General features: G+C 44.0%; 1 protein-coding gene across 1 annotated transcript in view; it reads right to left on the bottom strand.

Annotated features, from left to right (window-relative positions):
• Nucleotides 1-12819, bottom strand: part of LOC117746652 (glypican-5-like) — an 85349-nt gene that overhangs the window by 61966 nt on the left and 10564 nt on the right. The window contains exon 3 of the mRNA XM_034555920.1: nt 1939-2642. Coding sequence (XP_034411811.1) covers nt 1939-2642 — 704 coding nt within the window. The remainder of the gene's footprint in view (nt 1-1938; nt 2643-12819) is intronic.

Raw genomic sequence — 12819 nt, 5'->3', positions numbered from 1 at the left:
GCTAGTAATACCACAGGGTTGGATGGATGGATGATCAATTTGGTCTGGACCTGATAGCATCGTGGAGGAGTTTAGGTGGGAGGAGGTATAGCCGTCGCCAAAAAAAACAGAAATACATCTTCTGGTAACTTAAAAGGACAGTGTGTAGGATTTAGGGGGAGCTATTAGCAGAAAAGGAACATAATATTAAAACATGTGTTTTCCTGACTTTAAACTATAACTGTGTGAGCATAGGGAGCGGGTCTTCTTCATGAAGCCCGCCATGCTTCTAGAGTAGCCCAGATCGGACGAGGCCACCGTAGTTCTTCGACGCGCTTGGAAAAGGGGAGGGGTGAGCAGAGAGGTAATTGCTAGTCTTTGAGACTAATTGACTAGTTCATTGGAAGACTGCACTGTATACTAAATGAAGAAAAAAAGTAAAGTCAAAGTTTAATCATTTAACTACTTGCACATTGTGGCCTCTATAGGGTTGACTTGCAGTGTACTTCCGGTTCTTGTCAACAAGTGATCCCATTAAAGAGTAGGCAACAACTGCAGCCTAAATAGGCCTTACCCAATCCACATTTAAAGTATTGTTTTTTTTCTTTTTGTAATCCCATATTCAACACAGTTCATCACAGAAGGTTGAACAGAATAACTCGAGGTGTTGACAAGATACGTCTGTAAATAAATCTGTAACACGTCATAGCCAAATAATGAGACGGGGAGAGGTGGGGATGAGGATATTAAACTGGGAGAACGAATAAAAAAAAGAAAACAGATCCTTCCCACAACTCTGGAAAAAGTCAAGTCCTTAGTCTGAACTAGGGACTTGACTTGACTTAAAGGGGCCCACTAAGGTAGTAGAACTATGATGCCCGGAACTCTGCAGCTCGTGCACCAGGGGAGAGACATGTGCAAGTGCTCTAATACATTCATTTAAAAACACTGGACATGCATGCACTGCATTGACTATCATGCCTGACATTTAGGGCAGAGAGGGAGATGCAATGGGGAGTGAATGCAAGTGATACATTTGTTATAGTCCTCTTGATGATGCACATAAATCTCTGCTAATCACCCTCTGGTCCTTGGTGTATGACTCATGTTACCTTACACCCACATGCACGACCCCACCTTTTATAGAGAAAATAGGGTATTGCTAAAAATGTGAAGACAGAGAACACTATGTACTGTATTCCTAGAAATAGCTGATTTTAGATTAGATTTAGTTTTCTCAAATAAAGCAAATGACTGCAATGCAAACAGAACTATCGTGTACTGTATATTACTTGTATAAAGGGATAAGGATGAGGAAACTATCACAAAGATTTTACCTTGAGTTTTACAGCCATCTCTATTTTTGTTTACCCTGACGATTGCTGTGAACATTCGGAAGAATATAGATTGCTAAACCATAGCAAAAAATTAACATTAGATTCAACTGTACTGTTCAGTTTTAAGAAATGAAACTGTCTTTGTGTAGTGAACATCCAACTTAAAATCATATTAATAACATGAGGCATATGGTAGTACTCACAGCATGCAAGTGCACTCAGTCCCCATTTCATCCACTAATTTTATTATTTCCGTCATAGTCAATGAAGATTTTATAATATCCCCCCACAGTCATAAGCTAAACATTAATGGTGACTTTGGAAAATGAGACCTCCAGCCTCAGCTCAGCCTGCATGTCTTTGAAGGCGGCTGTTTTGTTTTTGTAATAAATATTATTTTTCTCTGAATAGTTCAAACACTGTGCAAACATTAATGCTGTGTGCAGGGTTCTTTGTTGTTGGTGGAAAGAAATAGCTCGTAACCCACACGCAACCTGCGAAACCTTTCCAATCAATACATTGAATATTGCCACGGTATATGTATAAAACAAAGAGGTTAAACCAAAAGGTTGGGAGGCCTTTTGCACGTGCCATTAAAGCTGCAGCTCTCGTGTGTACTTACTGTGGCTGTAACAAGCGGACCATGGAGCTGTGCGTAGAGCAGGGCTTCATTAACGTGCCCCCTCACCCCTAGCAGGGCTAGTTCCAGACTGTGGTGCCCAGCCATGGCGTGGGTTAGCTGCTCCAACAGGCTGCTATACCTCCTCCAGGGCTGGTCCAGCTCTGACACGCTGGCCAAGCAGCCTCGCATTACATTCAGACAGTAGCCCACGCAGGGCTTGATGAGCGTCAAGCCTCGGCAGTGGGAGCAGTACACCATCTTCACCAGGCCCTTCACACACTCTTTGCTCATGCTGACATGTTCGGTGGCGTTCATCACTTCCAGACCCTCCTCCAGGGCCAGGCCCAGTTGTCTCCCGGCTCCCAGTGCCCCCTCCAGCTCCTGGGCCATGACTGCTGGATGAGGCCCAAAGGGGTTGACATCCTGCCTGATCATACGGAGACAGTCATCCATTTCGCTGCCCATCATCATGTTGCCTTCAAGGCCAGGATTGATGAGCCGCGTGTAGACGAGTGGGAAGAGGTTGTTAAAAAATTGGTGAATGGACGCCTCAACGGAGACGTTAGCCCCACGGAGGTAGAGGGAGAGGGAGGAGAAGAGTTGGTTAACGTGGGGTAGGGCTTGACGGGACAGGGATGAGTAGGTTCCCTCCAACAGAGAACTCAGGTGGCCCTGAGAGAAGGATAGAAGGTACTGGAACATGTCTGCAAGGAGAGCAAAAGAGAAACACAGCGATAAGTGATAGAAAGACCAGGGCAAATTACATTTTATGTGAAATAAATACTGAAAATCCTTAATGACATGAAATGGGTAAGGCATCCAAAATGCAAACACTTATCAAAACTCTAGATCTGAACCAATTAAGCTTGGCTTGAGTGCATCAGTAAGTTGGGTTGGGAAACCAGTGTCAAGTTTCCCTATAATGCTGTTGGATATGATTGTGTTTGAAGTCATCACCCCAATAAGTATGTCTTAAGAAGACTGTCTGCCGGTCTCCAGAGAGAGAGAGAAACAGATTATAAACGAAGGGAAAGAGACGATGGATGGAATTAAAAAGAGATAGATGTCTAAAGGACAGGGCATTATATTTTATATATATATCAGCATATATACTTGTAAATGCATTATGGGTGTTTAAGATGGCGACAGAGGAAGAGCCTGGTGCTACACAGCAATTACTCAGCATTAAAAAACATTCTAATGGGATCTATTTGGTGTGCAGATGTATCTGTTTTAAGCCCTGATATGAGTAGCCAGCAACTGCATTTTCTCTGGCAAATACAGTAAATTCCAGAGTTTTGCAGCAGTGTTTGACATACCACACACAACACACACACACACACCAGTTGAGTCATCCCGTTCTTATGTCATTTCCTGGTGAGCAAATTAAGCTGGAAGGCAATCAGTGATGTCAGTGCAGAGGCAGAGATCAGTGCCAATGAAGTGCCACTTCTTGCTAAGCAAAGGTACTGTAACAGAGTAGAGACAGAACGACAGAGGGAAAAGCAAGGTAAGAAAAAAAGACTTGCAATTTGGAAAAACTCTTTGACTCTCTTCCCTTCTCCCTTCTCCATTCTCCCTTTTCTCCATTCCCATTCCACTGCTCACTGACATGGTTTAAAGTTGAATAAGAGTCTATTAGAAAATGATGCAAATATTACTTTAATAAAAAATTATCCACATATAAACAGAAAAATGGGCCATGTTGCTTATTATCAGGGGCTAACCACCCGGTCTGAATAATGAAGCCAATGCAGAAGGGTCTCAAACCTGCATTCTTTTCAATCGGCCGGCAGGCTGGACTCAGTTAACATTTTAAACTTGAGTTCATGCTCTCAATCTCCACGTTCGGTTTTACTTAGTTGTGTATGTATGTAGGTGTGTGTGTGTGTGTGTGTGTGCGTGCGTGTCCTCTTTCCTGGACACAACACTCTCCTCTGGGGTGTGATGTCACCTTAAAAGCATGACGGGACATGAAGGAGCAGTAGCAACTGTACAGAAATTGAGACAGGAGAGTGAGGGTGCCAACACCACCCCACCCCCACAACATATACACACGCACACACACACACACACACACACACATCCATGAAATTAAAAAACTAAGGTCAAGCTCACAGTGTATTGCAATGTTGCATATACTGACTGATAACCACCTTTTGGTAAGCATGTGTTTCTTAAAGATGTGTTTTCTTTATGTTAACACTAACATATTCATTCATATGACTACCTTTGGCGTAGTGAATCTATTTCCGCACAGTGATTGTTACCAAATGTGTGTGTGTGTGTGTGTGTTTGTGTGTGTGCCTGTGTGTGTACAGCCCCTCCCAGCTCACAGACAGAAGGATAACAACAGTCATGTCCTCCTCAACAGCTGCACTAATATGACCGCTGTCTGTGACACACGGGGACTCCCCACTGGCCAGCAAAAGGCACAACTCATTTCCAAAGCACCAGAAAGCACCATTATCATGATCGGACTTGCTCACGCACACATAGCATTCAAAGTTGTGCTCTATTTGATGGGCTTTGAGGAGCTTGACTGCGTGTGACAGAAATAAAGCCGACAGACGAGTCGAGCAATGGTCTTTTAGGGATTATTACTGTAAAGTGAAGTGTGACAAGTTGTAGTCTGACTGGAGGCTGAAAGCAGTCAGAAAGAGCTAAAGACGGACGGTGAAGAGCATCAAAATGACAAACAGAAACAGAAAAGGAAGGAGAAAAAAGAAATAGCATTTGATTTGCATAAGAGATTTTCAGTTCCATCTCAGTGTCTCCTCAGCCTGTGGGGCCGCAGAGCTGGGACCAGTGTGAGGTCTGAGGCCTGCTCGCCTGCCAGTCAGACATTTACACCACAAGATGTACCCACAGGCTTAGGTTACACCGTGTTACATAATGTTATTATAAAATTATCATGCTCAGAAATACCATGGTTTAATCTTACTCTCTGTGAGATGTGGGGTGGGGGGGGCTACAAAACCCCAAAAGTTCTGTCTTATACTTCTCAAGAGTACCATGACTGGATGCACGTATTTCAAAGGGTTTCTGACAGGATCATTAAATCTTTAAGACATTCCGTACTTGTTAAAATATTTTATTTTGATTTGCCAAGAGAGTGACAGAGAGAGAGAACACGAAAGGGGAAAAAAGGGAAGAGAGTGGGAGACTGCCAGGAAAATTGGAATAAAAAGAAGCGACTGAAGAACCTTTGAACAAGGAAAAATAACTACTGTACAAGTGGACTCCACCTTTTGAACATGCTCTGACATCTGGATTCATTTGGCCTCTGGGTCCAGAGAACTTCCTTGTCTCTCCATGGCTGTTAGTTCAAATATGTCTTCCTCTGAATATATTGAAGTAGGACAAGAGTCCACCTTTCGTCCTCTCCACACTGCTTCTGATCAACAACACACTGGATCCCATGATTCATCCATTTTCAACATCAGTTATTCTCTGTTTTCTATCAAGATCCCTCCCACACTCAAATGTATCCAATTTCTCATTCTGTTATACATCCAGAACAACCATGTGGGTTTATCTGCACTTTCCAGTACAGAAAAACAGGGTGACACCAAAAAACAAAAAAAGAAACCAGCAGTTTTTAAAGTCCTAACTATCATTGCATGATAGTCAATTGAGTTTGATTGTTCTGGCTGACCACAGTGTCGTGGGTGGCTATCATAACCATGTCTCATACGCCCATCAGTACGCCTCTTGGGAAATGAGGTCTGGATGCATTGAGGCTATACATAAAGGAATTAACTTTCATTTCCAAGGAAGTCCTACAAATAATGACATTTAAAACACGTATTTGTCAAGCTAACTATACAGGACTAAATAAACTTAGTTGATCTGTCATGCTCTCTGCTCGGAATAAACAAGGTATTAAGGGGATAAAAGAGCAACAGTGTCAAAGCAGATGAGGCCTTTGTCCTGCAGTGGCCTAAACTGAGTATGCAACATGACTTTGGGATGGGATATTATACCATATCTTTCCACCAATGCGATGCCAAAGCCAGTCTCTGAGATCACTGGGTTTAATCATAAGAAGTTATTTCCACTTAACATTCTGCCTGGCAACTCAGTGTTTTACTGGCACAATTTGTCACCATGGCTTCCACAATAACTGAGTCAAAATAAGCGTAGTGGCAGCTCTGTGATTTAAGTCACTGCTATAGTGTTTGTTCGCCATTGCTACCCAGCAGTTCCTCGGCCACTCTCACACCAGTTGCATAGACCGGGTGTTACAGGGTTTAAATGTGGCATTAGTGAGGCTGCATCTTTTAATAAGTGCAAGTATATGAGTACATGTACAGTATGTCTGTATTTTTAAGTACGTGCATGTCGGCCTGTAGAGGTGGGTGTGCATATGCATGCTCGAAGATGCGGTAATATTGTGATAATGAGGTAGCAGACACTGTTCTCATACCATGAATCCGTGGGCCCTTCCTATCTTGGCAATCAGTCCCATCAACTATCTTCTCAGGCAAAGCATTTTAATCCTGCCACAGGCTTGGGTTTCAGACCGGTCACCACACAGATATATATGACATAGCGACACATGTGTACATTACATATCCTTGTTTTAATTAGTAGAAATACTGTACATAGGGCAATCTCACACTCAGCACTGGTCATCTTCGGTTACAGGGGTAGAGCTGCAATGTCATACAATCTCTCAGCCTCTAACCTTTCAGGGAACAGTTTAATGGTAATAAACTATTAATAAGTCAATGAATCAATCAATTGAGTCTAGGGATGCACCGATCCGACTTTTTCAGTCCCGATAATGAGACGAAACCTGGGCTTTGGATATCGGCCGATAGCGAGTACCGATCTGATGCCAGTGTTTAATTAATAAGCTGCATGCCTCCCTGTGAGGAAGAGACTGGGATTGTATGTGTAAGGCAACATATAGCTTGACATTGCTTTCTTCACATTGTTAAACAAAATGTACCAAATGAATACATAGATATACGTAAATGTAGTGAATTGTTATTTATTAAAATAATGGCATCCGCTAGCAGTTCAGCCTATATAGTCACTGATACCCGATATCAGTATCCGGTATTGTGCATCGCCAGTTGATTCATCATACTCGTGGGGTAAAATCACATGTCTGAAGTCTAAAGTGGGAGCATGACTCATCTGTCAGCAACAAGCGCAGACGTGTGCTGTTCACGCAAACTTGACTAGCAAGAAGAGGGTGGCTGCACTCCTACCAAAAACACTGTGACTCCACGAGCCTAACCCCACACAAATGTCAGCAAACCCTGGCCCCCAAATCCTAATGTGCTTGTCTTGTACTATCAGTGGGCTAACAGGTGGGATAATGAGCTTGGGGTGAGGGGCAAGAGTGGGGGAGCGGGGGGTATGGAAGGGTAATTAAAGAGGACTGCCCAGCTATATCAAAACTTTGAAACATAAACAATTCCACAGATGCCAGGGGCAGATCGGGGTGCACTGGGCTATAATGTGGCATGGGGGCGGTGGAGATTGGGCAGGAGGGGGATCACTGCTCTCTGCTCTGGCCAAAGTAGGGAAACATGATCGAAGGCAGGGGAATGAGCAGACGAGAGAAGGACGGGGGCTGAGGGAAGCGCAGGGGAGGGAGGGAGGGTTGTTCAAATGGCTAATGCCATAAAGGGGAGATGTGGAGGGCAGACTGTTGACAGGCTGACGGACAGCACCTCTGGTCCTAGGCATCAAGGGGGCCACAGGTCTATAGTGACCCCCCATTTATCTTTTGTTTATTGATGTATAAATCAGAGCATCTCTTTTGATATAGTGTAGTGCTAAGGAGCAGCAGAGTGTCGTACACAAAAAGTGTTTGCACTCATTGAAAGCCACAAAAAAAACGTAAGTACGAACGTTCTGACTCGTTCTTGAACACAGCACGAGCAGCCTCACTGCACATGTACGTTCTGTCCCTTTCCGGTAACAGAATGACCGATATGTTTAAATCTATAGGGATTTAGTTGTAATTGTTTTAATCTGCAGGTTGGAGAAAATAAAAAAATGCCCACCCAAAAAAAGACTGAATACCAGCTGCCAGCAGCTTATTGGTCATGCAGACTGCAACATTAACAAGTGAATCAGGAATTTTCTCTAAAACCAGGCTACATTGATGACAGCCTGTGGTTTTGTGATCAATTAAAAAAGCCCTGTTAAGGTAATAACGGAACCTAATGATGACGAGAGCGACCGGAGAAAGAGACTGAGACCAGGTTATGATGAAAAAAGGAAAGGAAACATTGAGACTAAGATTAGATTAACCTGAAACAGACCCTTGAAACTGACTCTAAGTGTGAATGGGATTCCAAGATGAAACGGAGTCTCATGAAATCTTCCACTTTACCGGCCCCTGTTTTCATTTTTCAGCTTTAATATGAATCATACATAAGGGTCACTTATGCATCGTTTCAATTATGAGCCAAAACTACTCTTTGATAAGACCTACGCTATTATCTTTATGCCATTCAAAGCAACCCCAAAACGCTTCGATCCAATTTGCGGGCTGAAATTAATCAAAAGAAAATACTAAATAATCAAGATAAATGTATAAACATATTTGTAAAGGACAAAGTCCATCAGTAGTTCCAGTGTACACAGTTTGCCAGTGATACACTGCATGGTGGTGGATTTAAGAGCAGACCCATGCCTGTTCCTTTTGGCAGACAATAAAGCAGATATCATAATCCATCATGGATCATACAAACAGGATACAGCTGGGCAGGGTGAGAACTTTTCTTTTGGTCTTTCCTCTCATTTATTCCTCCTTCTCTGGAATACCATGGATGAATGACTTTATAGATCAGTGACTACAGCCTACCTCGGGGACTGCTTAATGGTGTGCTAGGAGCCATAGAGGCGAGGAGGAAGAAGGAGAGGAAGCAGAGGAGTGTCGAGCACAGGGCGTAATGAGGAAAGTGGGTTGATTTGAACGAGGGTGTGATGAAGTGAGTTCGAGGTTAGAGACGGGAGATGGAAAGCCAACTCAACTTTGGGCTGAAGTAACAGAGTGAGTCCAAGAGACATGTAGATCGCAATGTTCATCCACTTATGCATCATAAGCACAGATTAACTAAACACCCTGATCTCCCACAGGCTCTCTCTTACAGACATGCAAGTCTGGCCAGTTGCGGATGTTCAAGCCCTCTTTCCCTCATGAACAACACTTCCACTATTACTCTTGGCATGACCTTATTTCCTTATTAAATCACCTACGATTTGCCCTCACATCTCATTCATTGAACGGAACAAAGAGGTAGATGTGTGACAAGTACACCAAAAAGGGGAATAATCTGTCAATTGGGTTGGTTATGAGATATAATATGATGACGATTTTGACTGCCAGCCGCTATCCACAGATGTGTGCACACAAATATCTGTATCTCAAACTTACACACATGCACTTTATGGCTTGTGGGATCATTCTGGGAAGGACGGGTGCAGCAAAGTCAGACAGGACACAGGAACAGGCCATGCTGGACCAATCAGCGGCGGTAGATTACAAATCCCATCAGCCAGCCAGACAGATTGTGTTCCAGAAAAGCCAAATTCTCTTGGACAGAGAACAAGCCCCGGGAGATGCGACTTTGTCTGATTACCAAGAAACTTCCATCAAGCTTATTGTGCTCATAAGATACTAGTGAGACTGATGGAGCTTAGTCTCTACACCAAGAGGGCTTATTGAGGCGAGCTGAAAGGCAGCATCACAAATTGCGTTTGCAAAGTCGCGTCAGAAAGGCCCATGAGGGTGAAGAGATGGTGTTGGCGAGAAATAAAGAGGTATTTCTCTCAGTTTCAATTCACGCTGTGTGTCAAATTATGGCCGTGGCGACTGGCGGCAAGCTAATCTACACAGGCCTCGTATTTGTTTAGGCCTTGGACGTAATATTGGGGAGCATGGATGGTTGGTGAGGAAGACTGAGGCTTTAAGGGGAGCCAAATAACCACGACGAAGAAAAATGAAAAGGAGAAGAAGATGGAGATGTATTTTGTGTTTATGGTTTCATTCTGTGGAGCGCACTCTTGGCAGCTGTGAGACGTGAGGGCTCCCTGCAGAGCACATGCCAGCACGCAAGCTGTTGGCATTGTGCCCACCAAGACCCAGCATGCTCTTGTTAAGCAACCAATGCTGTACAAGCATGGACCACAGACAGAGAGCGACGGCGAGGAAGAAAGAGGGAGAGCATCAGTATACAGTGTGAACACAGGGCAAAAAGCTGTTTATTGCACATTCTTTAAAGGCAGACCAGATCACACACACACACACACACACACACACACACACACACACACACACATACACACCTGATTCAAACACACCTGTGCACACTTTCAGTGAAAACTTTTCTGAAACCACAAGCCCTCCCTCCCTCTCCAGGCCCGACTTCTCTGGATTCTCACATATATTCGCGCTGATGTGAGGGGGGCAGATGAAAAGCAGAGGTAATTAGGGAAGCTTTGAGTGTGACTTTATGACTGTGAGAAGCTTTGAGCGTTCCCCCTCTCTTTTGCCCCCTTCCCTTTGTTCTTTCCCCCCTTTCCCCAGCGAGTCGTACACATTTCGAGGCACACACATTCTGCCTTTATGTGTCATGTCTACTAAGGAGACTCGAGAGGCGTAGATAAAACACAAACATGCTCAGGACGCCGGCGCGTACACACTCGAATACGCAATATATTCACTCTCACTATTAGGTCCATAAACATGTTTTACCTCCACCCTCTAGGATTAAATGAGACGTGTAGGGATGGATTCCGGATATCCTCCCTAATTTGAGCATGAGCTCATGGTGCAGCGCAATGTCATTCTGTGTCCAAGCATCAGCCTCTAGAGCAATAACCCTGTCGGTCAAAACATCTGCACAGGAAAATACATGCAGACATGAAGTGAGAGAAAAGAAATAATAATGATGTGAGAGAGGACCGGTTCAAATGATCACAAGCAAAATAAATGAGAGAACTGGCAGAGAAGTGAGAGATTTCAATATATATATATGAATATGACGATAGCCACCACAGCCAAGTGGTTAATCATTCCTATCACGTCTGTTTTGTAGGCATGCAGAAACACATGTCCACAAAAGCACACATAAATCATCACTATTTTGTAATGAGTTGTGTAAGCCACCCAGAAAGGTTCTCCTGACAGTAAAAGTGAAGACAGCAGAGGAATTTTTCTAAACAGTTTTGTCTTTCTTTCTATGCCAAAAAAAAGGAGGGGGGGGGGGGGGGGGGGGGCATTGGAGTCGTACGGGTGCAAGCAGGTAATCAGAGCAAAGAGACAGTTACAGTAGGCTTTATATCTACAGCAAGCCACCTGTGAATGCCTGTGAATGTCACTTTGTCTCGTACACTCGTGCATATGTTCTCTCCTGGTGATCAGCATGTCGTCTCAATGAGGAAAGGCACCGTACTTCTTGCCATGGCCTCTTTCTCTCTCCCTCGCTGTCGCTCATTCTCAAATGAACCCCTTGGCCCTTCATTGGAGGGCACCTAAAACTCTAAATGTGATGCACTTCCATTGATGATGGAGAGCTATCTAGGCCAGCAGAATACATCTCTCTGAAAAGCATTTGTCAACTCCTGTGAGGATAACTTGAGCCCTGAGGTGGTCATGGTGACTTGCAAGGGTGGTAAATATTGTACATGCACATGTCTTTGGTAGACATGTATGCACACAAACACACGCGCGCGCACACACACACACACACACACATACACATATCGGTGACACTAGTGATCAAATGTGTCAGCGTTTTCTTGACATCTGCTCCCCAGCAGCTTGAGTATGGTATACCCAGATATTTACTCTCTTGCTCATCATTCCCACCTGTCATTTATATGAGGGCCTGTTGGAAGTAACTACAAGTAAGGCTCTTCTTGCCCCTCAGATCTACTGATCAACTCGTAGCAGAGGCAAACAGACATACAAAGATTCAAGTGAACAATCCATCTGTGTCCGGCACTAAGATTACTCCAGATTGGCTAATACCGACTGACAGGCCAAAGCCAGCAGCTCTAAGCTGCCCCAGCTTGGGCTCTGTGGTTGACACCTACCCACCATCAGGCCCTCATTACCTATCCACCACGGCATGGATTAGGAGAATCAGCCTGTTCTTGTGTTGGGGTTGAGAGAGGAGATCTGCAGGGGGTTGGCTGTGTGAGTGTGTGTGTGTGTGTGTGTGTGTTTTGGGAAAGTTTCAGGCGGGACGATGGAGAAGACGATAAACTACAGGGAAGGAGGTTGTTATGCAAAAAGATGTAACATGCTTACATGATTTAGGGCGTGGCAGTAGCAGGTTGAAAGCGGAAAGCAATATGTGGTGAATTGCAAAAGATTATTGGAGCTGTAATTGTTTTTTATTGCAGCCCACAATTGAACCTGTTCCTCTGTATTAATACAGTATCAGGAACATTTGCAGAAGAAACGTTATTTCAGAAATGTGGTCTGTGTTTATGGGGTCATAGTCGTGACATGCCAACTCCCACACATGACAACGCACAGTAGGGCCTTTAGGCCTGTCAAAACAAAGGCAGGCCAAGAAAAACACTCACATACTCACACACACACCTACACACACACACACACACACACACACACACTCCTTAAACACACACCATCTCCTGTCTAATGGGCTTGTCCTTTTTGCTAAACTTTGGCAATCAGCAGGAGTAATTTGGAGTTGAGAAGCTGCAGTTGACAAAGAAATCACACCCATATTGGACTTTGTCGCCACAAGATTTATGAAATGAGTTGAATGAAAGGCAGACAGAAAGCTGCAGAGGAAAGAGTGGCCACATCATGAGAGCATTATCAAATAATTGATAAACAGCAGAAGAGCAGATTTTTCCAGGCAACTGGCTCAGCGG

This window comes from Cyclopterus lumpus, chromosome 17, assembly GCF_009769545.1.
Source record: "Cyclopterus lumpus isolate fCycLum1 chromosome 17, fCycLum1.pri, whole genome shotgun sequence".
NCBI classification, from domain to species: Eukaryota; Metazoa; Chordata; class Actinopteri; order Perciformes; family Cyclopteridae; genus Cyclopterus; species Cyclopterus lumpus.
The sequence above is the reverse complement of the archived record's forward strand: the minus strand, read 5'-3'. Positions and strand labels throughout refer to the sequence as shown.